The sequence below is a fragment of the Marmota monax genome, unplaced genomic scaffold (assembly GCF_021218885.2).
Source record: "Marmota monax isolate L192 unplaced genomic scaffold, Marmota_monax_Labrador192_F-V1.1 WCK01_AAM20220418_F8-fsc00113, whole genome shotgun sequence".
Classification (NCBI taxonomy): domain Eukaryota; kingdom Metazoa; phylum Chordata; class Mammalia; order Rodentia; family Sciuridae; genus Marmota; species Marmota monax.
The window spans coordinates 557,357-574,785 of NW_026694479.1; the positions used below are offsets into that span (position 1 = coordinate 557,357).

The 17,429-nt window shown below is 33.8% G+C and overlaps 2 protein-coding genes across 6 annotated transcripts in view; one reads left to right on the plus strand and one right to left on the minus strand.

Annotated features, from left to right (window-relative positions):
• Cenpu (centromere protein U) overlaps positions 1–3,867 on the plus strand; it is a 38,755-nt gene extending 34,888 nt beyond the window's left edge. The window contains exons 11-13 of the mRNA XM_046419080.2: positions 213–274; positions 2,545–2,701; positions 3,547–3,867. Coding sequence (XP_046275036.1) covers positions 213–274; positions 2,545–2,701; positions 3,547–3,660 — 333 coding nt within the window. The 3' untranslated portion in view covers positions 3,661–3,867. The remainder of the gene's footprint in view (positions 1–212; positions 275–2,544; positions 2,702–3,546) is intronic.
• Primpol (primase and DNA directed polymerase) overlaps positions 2,703–17,429 on the minus strand; it is a 36,600-nt gene continuing 21,873 nt past the window's right edge. For 3 of the 5 annotated variants that reach the window (XM_046419074.2, XM_046419077.2, XM_058571184.1), the window contains 6 exons: positions 15,276–15,364; positions 12,996–13,085; positions 12,810–12,918; positions 7,009–7,091; positions 6,859–6,905; positions 2,703–4,442 (listed from right to left, as the gene is read on the minus strand). In XM_046419074.2, coding sequence (XP_046275030.1) covers positions 4,200–4,442; positions 6,859–6,905; positions 7,009–7,091; positions 12,810–12,918; positions 12,996–13,085; positions 15,276–15,364 — 661 coding nt within the window. In that variant the 3' untranslated portion in view covers positions 2,703–4,199. Of the gene's footprint in view, positions 4,443–5,018; positions 5,177–6,858; positions 6,906–7,008; positions 7,092–12,809; positions 12,919–12,995; positions 13,086–15,275; positions 15,365–17,429 lie in introns of all 5 variants that reach the window. The other 2 variants (XR_006846098.2, XM_046419075.2) reach the window with 2 other exon arrangements.

The following is a 17,429-nucleotide window of genomic DNA, read 5'->3' on the forward strand; positions in this document are numbered from 1 at the left end:
AAAACCCCATAACATCATGCCAGCGAGCACAAGAGAGCAAGCAGGGGACTGGGTTCCTACAGTTTCCTAAGGGCACACTCCAGTAACCTAAAAACTGCCCACTAAGCCACACCTAGTCTCTCTGTTTCCTGCTGCTCTTCCAGTACCTGGCACGATGTCTGTGGCAGTGTTTAAATGTTTACGTTAATTTAACAAATTATTGTATTACTTAGATGACTTCTGATATTGAAAGAAAAAGGCAGCGTCTCATTGAAGTCCAAGATGAACTTCTTCGGTAAGATAATACCAAAATCCTGGTTGAGAACTTAAAAGGACAGTAGTATAGTGTGTCATTTGGTGGAGTGTCATATTAAAAGCACCAGGTTATCTTTGAGCTCAGATGGTCATGGAAGGCAGGTTATGTTGCCTAGTTGCAGAACCAATTAGCACAAGAGAATTCAGCACTGCTCTGTTTCCCAATCTCTCTCAGCTCTGGCCCAAGACAGCCTGCTTAAGAGGTTTAATGCATAGTCTTTAGAATTAGACGGCTGGGTTTGAATCCAGTTTGTGCCATTTACTGGCTGTGCAGTGTTGGACAAGTTACTTACCTTTCCAGTATCTGAGTTTCATCTTTTTTATGTGGGCATAGTAATACCACCTGTATCTTAGCGTGTTATAGGAATTGAGTGAATCTCTAGAAAAGTGCTTCATAATGGCTAACACACATGAAGTGTTCTTTGTTACCACAGAAATGTATACCCTGGAGCGGCATTTGTGTAAATCCATACTGTTGGGCCAGAAAAACCTCACAGGCTTTGCAGGCCAAGGCAGTCCCCCAGGCTGGTTCAGAATACAGGATCACACATTTTCTGCTGCTCTTCTGAGGCCAGGACTGAGCTGGAGGCTTGAGTAAAGTAGAATCAGCTATGCTCTCTGCTTTTAAGGAGTTTTAAAATAGAGAGGGCTGGGGATGTAGCCCAGTCTCTCAAGTACACTGCTTGCCTAGTAGAAGCAAGGCCCTGGGTTTGATCCCCAAAACACACACACACACAGCCTGAGAAAGAATGTGATATTATCAGGAAAGATGTAATTAAGTACTAGGTTGGTTTTTTTATTAGTGCACCATTGTCTTACATAATTGTGAGTTCACTTTGACATATTAATAAATTCATATAACATAACTGGCCCCATTTCAGTCCCCAGTAAAGTACTGAGTTTTAAAGAAGAGAATGCCCTAAGAATTTAATAATGGACTAGTTAATAAATTTCTTCCCTTGATTTCCAAATTTTGTCTAGGGACAGGGGCTGACCCATATAAAGTTTCCATTGGCACAGCCCCAAATTAGAAACTTAAGGTAACATAATAACACTTAATAGCTTCCTCTGAGGCAGGGCACTTTCTACAAATCTATTAGTCATCATCCTATGAAGTAGGTGATGTGAATTCTGTAATGAGGCTCTGCTTTGTTGTCATGTGAGACCACTCAGACTTAAAAAGAGTTTTTATACCTTGTCTAGGTATAATTTTAGAAGTTGGAGAAGTATATTTCGAAAATATATAGTAAGAATAAGTGTAGTATATCATGTTTTTAACTTTGCATGTGAAAACCCCAAAGCACAGAGGAATAATAACACAGTCAAACCCCTAGGAAGTGGGGGAGCAAGACTCTGCTGTCAGCTGATTGTAATTCTGACTCCTGATCATAATCCTGCCAGTTCAGAAGTCAGTTTGCTGATGGGTGCTGAATTTGTTCAATGTGAAGGACTGTTAAAAAGGGTTTTTCTTTATTATTTTTAAGAGGAGGAAAAGATTATTTTGGCTCAATATCAGAGGTTCAGCCCATTGTTGGCCAACTCCATTGCTCTGGGCCCAGGGGAGGCAGAACATTGTGGTGGAAGAGTGTGGCAACTGGAAGCAGAGGACTTGACTTTTATAAAATCATAGTAGAGGACAGTTTTTTCTATATTTGGGAAAAATTAAAATTGGCAGCCTTTCCTCCTCATTTTGGCCCATAAAACCTAAATTATCCCTTATTTTATAGGTAAACAAACTAAACCACTAAGAAGTGAAGCAGTTGGTCCAAGGTCCACATTTTTCATCCAGGTACTATGATAGTTTTCCCACTAGTTTTACTAGACCTTGGAAAATGGACAGGATTTTGATAAGAAGGGGAAAGTTTTTGTCCATAGTTAAAACTACAATGCCTGGCTACTCCTGCCTGAGACTATAAAATGCCAACCAAGTTTACAGGTTAATTCATAGCTCCCAAGTCTGGACTGAATTGATGAATTTTAGCATATGTAAGGCATATTCTTCTGGGTGTCATTGTTCATTATTCATTGTATATCACAGGTCAGAGGGTTTTTCCTACAAAGAAAATTTAAACCTAGTACTCCTTTCATTTTTTTCAATTATCTTTGTCAGATCCAAAGATAAATCATCTAGTCTACCTCCCCTAATTTTTCATACTTAATGCAGTATACCTAAATACACAGTCTCATACTTTGTAGCCTGTTACACTTCACTATATGTTTATTTTGTGGAAAAATTTATTTTTGTTCTAGGTTAGAACCACAACTAAAACAACTACAAACAAAATATGATGAACTTGAGGAGAGAAAGTCATCCCTTAGGAATGCAGTGCATTTCTTATCTAATTTAAAACAGCTTTATCATGATTATTCAGTTGTTCAAGAGAAAGAACCAAACATAAAAGAAATGGTAAGTTGGATTTTTACTTTTTATTGTGCTTTAGATGATGAAGGGTATTTCCATGCTAATTAGTACTAGAAGCTTTAAGACAAATGAACAGCATAATATAAAGCAATGAAAATTTATTATATATCTTTTTTTAGCTATTCAATGAAAGCTAGAGGAGTAGAAAAATCCCAAAGCAGTAGAACATGTATAAAAATTTAAATATGATCAATTAAGTAACATATAATTATACAATGTAATGTAGTTATTATACTATACAATATATAAACTCTACAGATTCAATTTCCAACCCATTTTAATGCACCTATGTCAGTTTCACTGAAATATTTACATAACTGAAACCTGTAACTTAAAGGTTGCAATTCAAATGTTCTTAACCCATTAAGACATTTAACTGATCCTCCCAATTTTTCTAGATATTTTGGATTTTTATTATAAACTTTTATAATAAGTTTGGTGTTCTCATTCCATCAGTTCTTGCAGTAAAAAATACCTACCTTACTTTTTTTTGTGTTTTAAAATAGATATGAGATCAAACAAACCCCACCTCAGATTAGCACACTTGCCCAGAGCAGTTGTTTACCTGTCACAGGCATGATTTTGTTTTAATCTAATGCTGCAGTTCTCCTTGAACCAACTATTCATATTGGATAAATAGATCAGTTTGAGCTTTATAGAGTGGTTCCCTTGTAACTTTATATTACAGAGTGAATTAAAGCCAATTTTCTTAATGATCTTGGTTAAAAAATGAAAGAAGTAGCTATCAAAAGTTCTATCAAAAATTGTTCTATCGACATTGGTCAACTATTTAATATTTGTGAACTTATATAATTTTCTGTCTTCAACAGTATGATTCATCCAGCCTTCCAGCTCTGTTATTTAAAGCCAGAACACTTCTGGGAGCTGAAAACCATCTGCAAAATATCAATCATCAATTAGGAAAGCTCCTTGGCCAGGAATGAGAAGACCAGTCTATGAAATATTACCTACATAACACATCTCAAACTTTTTTAAAAGTATGACTTAATCACTAAAATAAATGAAACAAGTTGGTCTTAGAAGCCATAGTCATCTTTCCTGATAATAAAATGCTAATACCTTATTTTAATCAGCCCCAGATATTAAAACCCAGACATGAGTATTAATCTATAAATAAACTTTTAAAATTATGTCATTGTGAACACAGACCAATTTTGGTTAATGAGATGTCTATTGAATGAGTTTAAAAACACCAAAGCCAATTTTCAATAAAACTGGTTTACTTTAGTAAATAACAAATTGGAAGATAAAGTGATAAAAACACAATTGATATAAACAGACTTAATAAGTTAACATAATTATTTTGTGTGCAGCTGGAGATTGAACTTGGGGCCTTTGCATGCTAGACAAGCAGGCACTCTACCACTGAGCTGCACTCCGAGGCCTAATTTAATAAATCTGTTATCAAATCTCAGACTTCAGGCAAATTTTTGCCTGGATAGTAAGCACTGTCCACAGAGAGCTACTCTTGAAATACCTCAATAATTAGTTCATCGGGAATTTCATCCTCTGTACTACTATGAGAAGTAAGAAGACTATTCTCTACAGCTTCAGCTAATTCAGCATCTTCGGTTGCTTCTAAAAAGCAAGCATCATCAGTGCCATTATCCCAGTCAGCATCGGCAGATGCACCTGCTGTTGACGGGAGCTCATGAGGATTCTTGGTTTCATTGTGCCCAGTTTCATCTTCTGTAAACTCTTCTTCCTTTATTTCAATGGGGAAGAAGATAGGAAGATAAAAGTTATTTAGATGCAATATGTGACAATTTCACCATACTCTGAATCTATGTTAAGGGATGAAGTAAGGACCAGTTCTTCAACAGTTAGTACAGTGAATATGCTCGATGAACTGTCTCTAGTATAGTCATGGGATGAGTGTATTAACTCAAAGGTGTTGCCTTTGTAGCTCAGACACTCTTGAAATTCCAAATTTTAAGTTGCCTGCAGTTCCTTGACATTTTTCAATATTCCCAGACTGGGCTACAACAAAGGTCGATTTGATTTTACAACAAGTGGCTAATCCAGCTAAAGACAGATTAGAAAATATATTTGCTATCTTCACAACAGATTTATTTCTCTAATTTACAAAGTATATTAAAAATTGTAAACATGGTTTGGAAGAAAATTGTCCAAATATGTCTGGGTTGTATATTAGACAGCATATTGCATCAATGTTAAATTTCCTGAATTTAAAATTTTTTCCATAGCTATGTAAGAATGTCCTTATTCTTCATGAACATGCTTAATTAAGAAATGAAGGGTTTAAATATCTACAACTTACTCTTGAGATTCATCAAAAATAGTAATACATGTGTACATTAGAGGGAGGAAGGCAGCCAAATGTCAACAAATGGCAAATCCAGGTGAAGGTTGGGCCAGGAGAATCACTTATTTTCATGCGGTATTTGCAGGTTAGAAATTTTCTTTACTTTTTAAAATCTATAAGATAATGTTATAGAAAAGTGATAAATAACACCAATAATATAATAATTTAGAATATTTTTAAAAGATTTTAAGCAGAAATGATAAAATGCTTAAGTGATACTTATATGGGTATTCATCATATTGTTCCTTTATTATCTTAAATAATAGCCAAAATAAGTTGTGTCCAAGTAATGGTAACAACTATATATGCCAAAAGTACTTTCAACTTGTCATATTTGTGGTATTTTCAAATAAGCAGAAAAATAAATTTAAAAATCAGCTGAAACCAGTCATCAAAATAACACTCCTATCAAGGATGACATATCCCTCCTCCTCCTAAGAGACACAATTTCATTTTTTAAAATTAGTTCTTAGTTATTTATAAACACTTTCAAACCAGGCAATTTGGCAGAGTATTTGGAGGTGTTGGTTCTTTTATATCCAGCTCTTAGGATTTCCACTATTCTAAACTTGGAGACATGAGTTATTTCAGGAGATAATTTTTTAAGATAATTTTTAATTGAATAGATAATGTGGGTTTTCTAGACTATAAACTCAAGCACTTGTTCAGCTTATAGCAAGTAATTTATTCTAACCATAATGGTATAAAAGTGCTCATAGATATGACCCAGAAGACAAAGGTAAGATTTAAAAGTACAACACGACAACTGGGTATGGTGGTTCATGCCTGTAATCCCAGCAACTCAGGAGGCTAAAACAGGAGGATCACAAGTTCAAAGCCAGCCTCAGCAACTTATTAGCAAGGCCCTGAGAAATTCAATGAGACCCTGTCTCAAAAATAAAAAGGGCTCAAGATGTGGCTCAGTGGTAAAGCACTCTAGGTTCAACTTCTAATAAAATTTCTTATAAAACATTAATGTCATAGAAAAATGGACAAAGGAGAGATACGCAATTCATAATAGAAATACAAATAGTAAATATGGGAAGAGTTTGACTTCATTAACAAAGAATAGAAGGTGAACATCCAGTGTTGGGAAAGGAAAGTAGTGTTATTAGGTGTCCAATTTTTTATAGAACTCTGATTTCCTGTTTTATGGACAGCAATTTGATAACAGGTTTTGTTGAATACATTTGTGACACTTTAGGGGGAAAAAAACCCTACCAAATAGTTTGTGTATTATGACTTATAAAAATATACACGAACAGGTGTAGATACAAATTCTGGAAGATGTATGCTAAAATTTCACATCAGGTCAAATTATGAGTAGGGAAGATTTTTCTCCCCTTTGTATGTATTTTCTATTTTTCTTCTACACTGAAAATGAATCACTTGAGTAAATAAAAGACCAAAGAAAAATGCTGCTTTGGCAGTCTGATAATAGCTATCGAAACTAAAACTGTATATATTCTTTGGTGCAATTCTACTTCTAGAAATTAATCCTATAGCCATGGTTGTTCAAAGAAACAAAAAGATGGCTACTTTGGTTTACTTTTTGTAAAGTGAAAATGAGAAACTTTCGAAGCATCTGGGACTAGTTAAATAAATTGATTATATAATTTCTTATGCAGCAATGACATAAAAATTATCAGATGTGTGCTAAGATGGGAAAATCACTACACTATATTCCTAAGTGAAAACAGGTACCATTCTGTTTAAAAGGTATCTGGAGACTGCTCACTTATTCTACTATGCCACAAACCAATTAGTAATGAGAAAGATGAAAAACTGCACCTACCTGTTTGAGAAGAAACAGAAGACTGACTTCAGCAGGTAATGGAAAATCTGAATCAGAAAGACAGTCAAACTATTATACAGATATAGAAAAACTATTATAGACAGATATCTAGTTTTTACTTTATTGTTAATGAGAAAATGAACTACTCACAGTCAGATTTGAAGTTTTCTGCTTTGCACACAGGGTCATGACATTTTTGATACCAAACTTCATTTTTCAGATCAACCAGAATCCTTTATGTTTTTAAAAAAAAAAAGTATTAATAACCATATTGTATAGAAGACAGATTCAGCTATATGCTGCTTATAAGAGATATGCATGAAACAAATATGGAGAAATTTTTAAAGTAAAATAGAAAATACACACTAATCAAAAGAAAACTGGTAGTTAAAATTCACACAAAATGGACTTCAGGCAAGAATGTAGAAATCTGCAAAAGCTCCCCCCACACGACAGAATTCTTAACCCTGAATCAGCCATGTAATACAGCTTCAAAATATGTAAGCAAAGAAAAAAAACTGAAAAAACTGAGGATGAGCAAATCTAACCATAAACAATCTTCTACCAAATAAATCAATATTTTAAAAAGCATTCTGGTAATTTATAGCTCAAATACAAATAACCAAGAAAAAAAAGTTTAATAAGGACTCAAAATATTTGGAAAAAGACATCAGAATCACCCCTAATAAAATAAAATGTAGGAAGTAATAAAGTGTTAAGTAAAAGGAATGAAGGTCAAAATTGGAAGACTAATGAAATTACTGCAAGGTGAGTCAAAAAATAAGGCAGACAAATAGAAATCAAATGCAGCATATACTAAAGCTTATTAAAGAGTACTATGAATGTTTACCAGTAACTTTGAAAATTTTTGTAAAAGTACTAAATAAAAATAAATTAAGCAAAATAAATATAACAGAAATATTAAATCTTAAAATTAAATAAAATTCTCAAAAATTTAATTAAGTAGTTTAAAACATCCTGTTTTACAGAGAAGGAAATAGAATGGCTAACATTCCACATGGTGGTTGGTGGGGTAGAGGGCGGGCGGGCAAGTGGTAAGGGACTTGTACCAGGAGAAAAAAAGAAATGACTTGGTCTAATCTACTTGTTTACCTTCCAGTAACAAATTGACACAGGCTAATGCTGTAGTTTTCAAACTATACATTCAAGTACCCTGGGGCACTGTAGGATGTTTAAATCCTTCTAAGAATCAGTTACACCTGACATTTGTCAAGCATCCCAAAACCACTTGTGCTTCCATCTTCAATATTACATTGCACTTCATTCCTTTCAATGATATCCTTTGTGGAGTTGGGATTTTGGGCGGTAGTTGTGATAAAAAAGGTATCAACAACATCAATGTGGAATGATATGAGGAGGTGGTGATGGTATCTACACTCCAAGGTTTAAGAGGCTATGCAATGCCCCAAAGAACATATAATCCATTAACAAGTAATAATATTTAAGAATGAAATAAAATATCTTCTTCCAATTTATAAATATTATATAACAAACAGCAACAAAACTGTTAGGACATAATTACTAATCGAATTGTTTCAAAGTAGCTAATTAATTAACAAAACTCTTAGGTATTCCTTTTGGCCCTGGAGCAAATATGAAAAATATTACTAAAACACTAGGGCACCATAAAACAAGAAAATCTGGGCACCTCTGGACCAAATGCTAGGAGGACAGTTCTCATTTATACAATGTTCTTTGCAGGATCTTTCTGGCTTTAGGATTACATATGGTAATAAATCTAGAATCTAGGGATTAATAAGGGTTTGTTTCCCAGAAACATCACCCATGCTATGTAACTATATGAGTGTAAAATACAGATGTTTCATAACCTCAGTGCTCCCTGCTGTGTGTGGTGACTGCTCACTTCTGCCTTGGGTTTCAACCTCAAGCAGCAGTGCAAGTGCCAGCTGTTCCAGGCCTTCCTCTGCCTGGCCTATGCCTTGTAATCCCTGGTATCCCAAAAGTTAGTAAATCTTGGTATTAAATAAGATCTCTAATTTGTGTGAGATGTTTTAATAATATAATCCTCAACTTCATTAGTTACCACAGAAAACAAAATTATAACTACCAGATTAGCAAAACAAATTTTTAAAATCTCACTTTACTGAAGTGTTGGTGAGAATATGGAGCAATACAAAGTCGTAAAACACTGTTGGAAATAGTAATAAATTAGGACAACCATTTTTAGAAAACAATTTATTATCTAGTAAAATTAAACATACATACTCTATGACAGCAATTCCACTTTTAAATATATGCTTTAAGAAACTGTTGTAACATGTGTATTAGGGAATATGCATAACAATGCCCACAAATAGCCATCCAAATGTCTATTGTAAAACAACAGCTAAACCAGCACATTTATGTCTATATAATGGCATATTATAGAGTAATGAAAAAGATTTAATAGCTACATCCTGCAACATGAATGGACCTCACAAATATAATCCTGACCAAAGATCAAGTGAAAGGATGTGATCCAAAACAATGTAAAATAAAACAGTCTATTTTAGGGATATAAACATATATGGAAAAAGTCACAAAGAAAAGCAAATGAAAAATTAACATAAAATCCAGGAAAATACTATTATCTCTGAAAGCCTAAGAAAACAAGAAATGGGAGTTGGGCCCACCAGGTATTATTTTGTTATAGTTCTGTGGGTGACAGATATAACAGGTGGTCATTAAAAAAATCAGAAAAAAAAATGCCATTCATAATAGCCTCTAAAAAAAAGCCTAAGAATAATCAAGGAGGTGAAAGACTTCTACAAAGAAAACTATAGGATATTGAAAAAGAAACTGAAGAAGACACAAGAAGTTGAAAAGATCTTTCATATTCATGGAGAGACCGAATTAATGTTCTTAAAATGATCATACGACCAAAAGCACTATATAAATTCAGTGCAATTCCCATCAAAATATCAATGACATTCTTTACAGATCTAGAAAAAACAGTCCTAAACTTCATTTGCAAGAATAAAAGACCCAGAATAGTCAAAGCAATTCTAAGGCATAAAAGCCTCGCTGAAAGCATCATAATACCTGACTTTAAATTATACTACAGTAACAAAATCTGCATGGTATTGGCATAAAAACAGGCACACAGACCAATGATACAGAAAGAAGACCCAGAGACAAGCCCACACAGCTACAGTCATCTGATCCCTGACAAAGGTGCCAAAACCATACTTTGGGGGGAAAAAAACAGTATTTTTAATAAATGCAACTGGGAAAACTGGTTATCCATATATATAAGAAGGAGACCAGATCCTTCTCTCTCACCTTGTACAAAAGTCAACTCAGAACAGATCAAGACCTAGAAATTATGCAATTCCTAGAAGAAAACACTGGGTTATAATACATAGGCATTGGCAACTACTTTCTCAAGAGAACCCATAAGTTTAGGAAGTAATTCCAAGAGTTAATAAATGGGATGGGTCCAAATTATAAAAATTTTGTCTGGCAAAGGAAAAATTAAGAATGTGAAGAGGGGCTGGGATTGTGGCTCAGCAGTAGAGCGCTCACCTAGCACGTGGGAGGCCCTGGGTTTGATCCTCAGCACCACATATAAATAAATAAATAAAATAAAGATACTGTGTTCAGTTACAACAACAACAACAACAAAAAAAAAAAAAAAAATATATATATATATATATATATATATATATATATATATATAAAAGAATGTGAAGAAAGAACCTATAGAATGTCAGAAAATGAGTTAACTAGTCTCTGACAGAGACTTAATATCCAAAATATATAAAGGATATTAATACCAAAAGAATAACCCAATTAATAAATGAGAAAATAAACTAAACAAACTCTTCTCAAAAGAATACAAATGGACAACATAGGAAAAAAGGTTCAATATCGTTAGTAATTAGGTAAATGTAAATCAAAACTACACTGAGATTTCATCTCACACTAGTCAGAATGGCAGTCATCATCAAGAATACAAACAGTAGTCAGGCACAGTGGCACATACCTGTAATCCCAGCACTCGGGAGGCTGAGGCAGGAGAATCGCAAATTCTAAGCCAGCCTCAGCAAAAAGCAAGGCACTAAGCAACTCAGTGAGACTCTATGTCTCAATTAATACAAAATAGGGCTGGGGACGTGGCTTAGCGGTTGAGTGCCCCTGAGTTTAATCCCCAGTACCCGCCCACCCACTCCCCCCGCCCTGACGCCCACCCCCAAAGAATACAAACAATAATAAATGCTGGAGAGGATGTGGAGAAAAAGGAACATTTTTCCAGTTAGTGGGATTTTAAATTAGTACGACTATAAGAATCAGTGTGGATGGAGACTTAGGTCAAAAGGCTACAAATGGAACCACCATATGATTCAGCTACACCACTCCTCAGTATTCATCCTAAAGAATTAAAGTCATCATACTACAATGATATATATATATACCCATGTTTATAGCAGTACAATTCACAATAGCCAAGTTATGGAATTTGTCTTGGAGTCAAACAGATGAAGACAAAGAAAATGTGGATATATACACAATGGAGCTTTATTCAGCCATAAAGAATAAAATTATGTCATTTGCAGGAAAATGAATAAACTTGAGAATATATGTTAAGCAAAATAAGTCAAACTTAGAAAGTTAAGAGTCAAATTTTCTCTCATATGTAGAAGCTAGAGAGGAAAACAGAAAGGTGGTGGTGGGGAACCTCATGAAACTTGAAGGGAGATCAGAAGAGGAGAGGAAACAGATCAAGGGAGAAGAGGGAAAGGGAATTACTGGGGAATGATACTGGACAGATTATATTGTTATATTGTGTCCATATATGAATATGTATCAATCCTATCATTATGTACAACTATAATGTAGAAATTAAAAATATGGAATAAATAAAAAACCAAAAATAAATAAAATGTATATATTTCACAATTAAAGAACAAAATAGACATGGATACATAATACAAATTGGTATGATCAGTATATGACAATGACTTTTTTGGGTAAGTTTATATACATTAAAAAAAGACTAGAAAGATACATGAAAATGATATCTAAAATTCTCTGTAGGTTGTGGGACTATGAGTGATCTCACCTTCACGGTCTGTGTTAGTATTGTACATACAGTTTATGATGGCTTTTTAAACTGAATTAAAGCGAGTATGTCAAGGGCAGCACTGATCATGGCACCAGCACGTTTTCCAGCTCTCCAGGAAATCTTCATGATCACTTCCTCCTGTCTAGTGCATGTGCTGTACTGCAGCTTGACTACCCAGGAATCTCAGCTTTGACATTAGACATAAAACAGCAAAATTTCTCATAGCTTAACTCATTATTGGGTTTCTAGTTTATCCCTATCTAACCATATCCCATATTATTTAAAATTCTATTTCTATTTTTATGTTTCTTTTTTCCTTTTGTTGGGGGCATTTTAAAGAAAATTCCTAAAACAGGGCCTGGCATACAAAGAAAGCATTCGATAAATACCATGCTTTGTCTTGAACAAATGAACACCCCTTTTACCACCAACTTAACAGCAACTGAGGAGCTTCTCTCTTGCTCAAATCTGCCCAATTTCAATCCAGATCCATAAGGTGTCAAAAAATAATGGCAAGTGAAAAGCAGTGGCATACCTTTCCATCACTATCTGTCCACCTGTCCACTGCCTTCTTGCTTTCCCTGCTCAATCCTATTTTAGTCTTGTCAAGATTTTACTAAAGGGTTATTTTATCAAGTAGAGTATGAATAAAGCTGGTATATACTAAAAACAATGTAATAACTAAGAAATTCAAATTAAATATGATAAAACATTAACTAAATACAACAAATACAAATTTAATTACAATTTATTTTATCAGAAAACCAACATAAATTTTGTATTCAACTTTATTTAAAATTTATAAACATTTAAAATATACCATAAATTAAATACATACAACTCATTAATAAACAATATTACTCACATGATATTATTACTTTTGTGGGCTCTTCCAATGTTTTCACACCACCGGAATTTGGAAATATCATAAACCAATAATTCTTCTGGGAAAAAGTAGCTCCAGCGCCGAATTCCTAAAATGCAGAGAATGTTTCTAAAGGTACTGTTACTCTATCATATAACAATTAACAAAGAGTAAGATAAGCTTTACCTCCTTTAATGTCATTTTTATTCACCAAAGAAAGAACAAAACGATCAACTTCAGGATAGGGTGAACACTGAAAACCTTCAATGGTTTCTACTGCAACAGAGAGAATTATTATTTATAAATGGAAATAGGTAAAAGTTTAGATGTTAAACTTTGATTAAATTGTTATTTAGTACAATTATGAGTTTTGCAACCCATCAGTTTTTGGTTTTTGTTTTTGTTTTTCTTTTTTGCAATTTGCCCTCCAGTCAGTTCCTAGGTTCTTGCTTCTTACAAGAAAGCAGGTAAAATTCAACTCACTTAGGCCCAATGTTAACTAATTTTCAAACTATTAGTGTCAAAGGGTTTCTTCAGTCTGACAAAGAGAAAAGAAGCCCTTCGCTTCCAGGTACTTCCTAGTTCTACTGGCCAAGCTGCCATGAGCCGGCCTGGCTCCAGTACCTTTCTTTGCCTTGGGGTTCTGTTGAACATAAATGACTTCACAGAATTTCATCAGATAAGGTCACTCTGTGGTCATGAGGACTCAAGACAAAATTAAGCCCTCTCTGTAATCACTTGTGAACAGACAAAGTGTGAACCTTTTTCCAAACCACAAAAATGGCCAAACACCACCACATCCTGGCTAACAAATACTTCAGTCTCCCTCTCATCTATCTGCCTTCTGTCTAAATAAGACCTATTAAGGTACCAGTTGCTGAGCTGGAGTTGTAACTCAGTGGTAGAACACTTGTCTAGCACATGTGTAGCACTGGGTTCAATCCTCAGCACCACATAAAAATAAATAGATAAATAAAGGCATTGTATCCATCTACAACTAAAAAAAAAAAATTTTTTTTTTAAAAGAACCAAGCTGGGTGTAGTGGTGCACACCTGTAATCCCAGCAGCACGGGAGGCTGAGAAAGGAGGATCATGAGTTCAAAGCCAGCCTCAGCAGAAGCAAGGCACTAAGCAACTCAGTAAGACCCTGTCTCTAAATAAAATACAAAATAGGGCTGGGGGTGTTGCTCAGTGGTTAGTGCTTCTGAGTTTAATCCCCAGTACTAAAAATAAAAGATAACCGATTACTGATTTTCCAATTCAGAATAAATCCATGTTTCCTTGTATAGTCTCTAAAAACACCTAATCCATGCCCAGATTCTCTAAGTCTTTTCTTATACCCTCTTATTAAGATACCTGTAGTTCTCCACTGCTTCGAGGAAACATAAACTCAACTTGCTCAGTACAGGTGTGTTTTCTGTGTCTCTAACTAGAAGGAACTGATGACTCAATTCTACCTAAAAATCTAATGTGATCATTTTAATGTATTATTTATAATTTCATTTAATTTGCAAAGTCAGAAAGATCTATCTTTCACTTCTAAGATAAGTAATTAGAGAAATTTGGGGAAACAATTGTACAGAAATGAGGGAAACAGACTCCAAGTCAAGGTCTATATTACATGTTAAACAATCAGAAGAAAATAAATATATAAAAAGTTATCCATATTTTAACAAGCTTGTGAGCATAATATACATATATTAGAGCCTACTTTTTCTCTATCATAAATGGTTGTTTTCCACATCATAAAAACCTAAATTTAATGGTTTTATAGTATTTCACAGTATCTAATTAATCCTATTTCATTGTATATTTACATTATGTTTTCAGTTTTTCATTGTCATAAATTATGATAAACCAAAATAGTGAATAAAAAAGTTTACTGGAGGGCTGGGGGTATGGCTCAGCAGTAAAGCGCTCACCCAGCACGTGCAAGGCCCTGGGTTTGATCCTCAGCACCACATAAAAAATAAAGGTGTTGTGTACAACTACAACTAAAAAATAAATATTTTTTGAAAAAATTTTACTGAAGAGTTCATATAAGAAGTCTTAGAAAAAAAACGGTATGTTCTTTAGTACAGGAAGGGGTAAATTATGATAACAGATCATGAAACACTCTGTAACCATTAAAAAAGTGAGTGTTCTCTATATTGGAAATTCAGGAAAAGGTTGGCAGGGTAAATAGAAAACTACTGTCTTTGTAGAAAGGAGAGTGGAAGAAAACTGTAGCTTTTATTTTGAAATGTGTTTATTTTATATATACAATGTATAATTCTTTTGTATTTTTTTAAATATGATAAAATTCAAATTAGTGATTAGTATTTTCATAAACTTTTTTTTATTTGGCATAGAAATTAGTAGTTTTAAATGATCAGTGGATATGAATACTTTAAACTTAAAATTTTAAAGGCAAAAAACACTTTATATCCTTAAATTCTGATAGGAAATTATTTTCTTAAAATTACCTGAAGTGATGGTACTATTCAAATATTCAGCTTGCTTTCGTTTAATCTGAGGTGCGTCACACGTAAGAATTCGTAAAGTATCTGAAAATCTGAAGAATATAGGTAAAAGAAATAAAGTAATATTATATTAGAATTAAAGTGGCATGACTTCACAGAGGAAACTGAATTCCAAATAATTCTATTTTTATTTCACATTTGCACAAAAAGACACTAATCCTACCTTATAAGACTATGATTTGCCAATTAAAAATTTTTGTTTAAAGTATAGGTTGTTGATCATTTAAAATCCCCCAATTAGAGATTATTTTTAAATATTTTTTAGTTGTAGATGGACACAATACCTTTATTTATTTATCTTTACGTGGTGCTGCGATCGAACCCAGGGCCTCACACATACTAGATGAGTGATCTACCACTGAGCCACAACCCCAGCCCCAAATACAGAGATTTTAAATCTGAGGATTCTATAACAGCTAAAGCAATAATCTAAAGTATGATTTTTTTTGAAATTGTTGTAATATTTAAAAAGGCCAATAATCATAAAATCTTTAGGGGCCGGGGTTGTGGCTCAGTGGTAGAGCGCTTGCCTAGCATGCATGAGGCACCGGGTTTGATCCCCAGCACCACATAAAAATAAAATAAAATAAAGGTATTGTGTCCATCTACAACTAAAAAAAAAAAAAAAAGAAGAAGAAGAAGTAGTAGTAGTAGTTAGCCTTTATTTCTAGAAATGTAATACTTGGTATTTACTTGGGCCCATAAAACACAATTAAGTAAGGTAGTCTTATTCAGTAGAAGAATCCTCCACTTCCATGTAAGATTAGTACTGACACTGCAGCAAGAGTCCGAGAATTTTCATACCACTAATACCACTTCCAGAACTGCAGCTGCTGCCACTACCACCAACGAACATTTCTGAGCAGACATCATGTGCTGGGAACTGTTGTAAATATTTTATGTGTACAAATTAAACTTAACTCTCCCAACAATTCTATAAGATAAATGTTGTTATTGTTTTCACTGTAAAGAAAAGAAACTGAGATTTTGACCTTTCTTCTATGATGTTATTAAAGGAACACAAACATACAAAGATACAATAAAAAAATTTTTAAAAATCCATCTTTTCACCCTACCATATAATAGCTGTTAACTGTATATCTTGACACAACTTTCCCTACAGCAATGTACTTTAAATGTTTATTCTTAAAATTAATTTCTATGGAATTTTTTTCTTAAAAAACTATTTAGGGGGCTGGGGATGTGGCTCAAGTGGTAGCGTGCTCGCCTAGCATGTGTGAGGCACTGGGTTCAATTCTCAACACCACATAAAAATAAAACAAAGACATTGTGTCCACCTAAAAAAACTAAAAAAAATTTTTTTAAAAATTTAAAAAACTATTTAGGGAAGGCAAAGGGAAAAGAATTATAGGAAGTCAATTATGATTTGGTCTATCACAGCCTAATGTTTTGGGCTAACAAAATTGCCAATTCAGAAAAGAGGAGAATGAATGAGGTTGACTTTCACACTTTTAAAAAATGACCAAAATCTAAGAACCTAAATGTTCAACAATATATCTGTCAACAAATTAAAGTACGTTACCATAATAGAAAATTTATATAGGCAATAAGTTTTATTTATAATTAACTGTTGGCCAATTATTGACTTGGCAAATATTCATGATATAATGTTGGAAAAAAATAGGTGATATAACCATATAAGTAATGATTTCAAGAAAAATTTTGGTGAGGGACAGTGCTGGAGCTCAAACCCAAGGCTTTGAGCGTGCTGGGCAAAGGATTCTAACTGAGCTACCCTCCTAGCCCAACAAATACTTTATGAATAAAAGAGCTATGTAGATTATGTGTGTTTGTATGTGGGAAAATGAGAAAATAACTAACTATTTTCAAATTCAATCCAAGGAGTAGTGTTTTCTTCACAGATGTGATAATCATTTCAGAAATTCTAGAAAATAAATTAAATATAATCATAAAAAGATATAAAGAGCTGGATGCAGTGGTGCATGCCTGTAATCCCAGCTGTTCGGGACACTAAGGCAGGAGGATCCAGAATTCAAAGTCAGCCTCAGCAACATAGCAAGGCCCTAAGCAACTCAGGAGAGACCTTGTCTCTAAGTAAAATATAAAAAAGGGCTG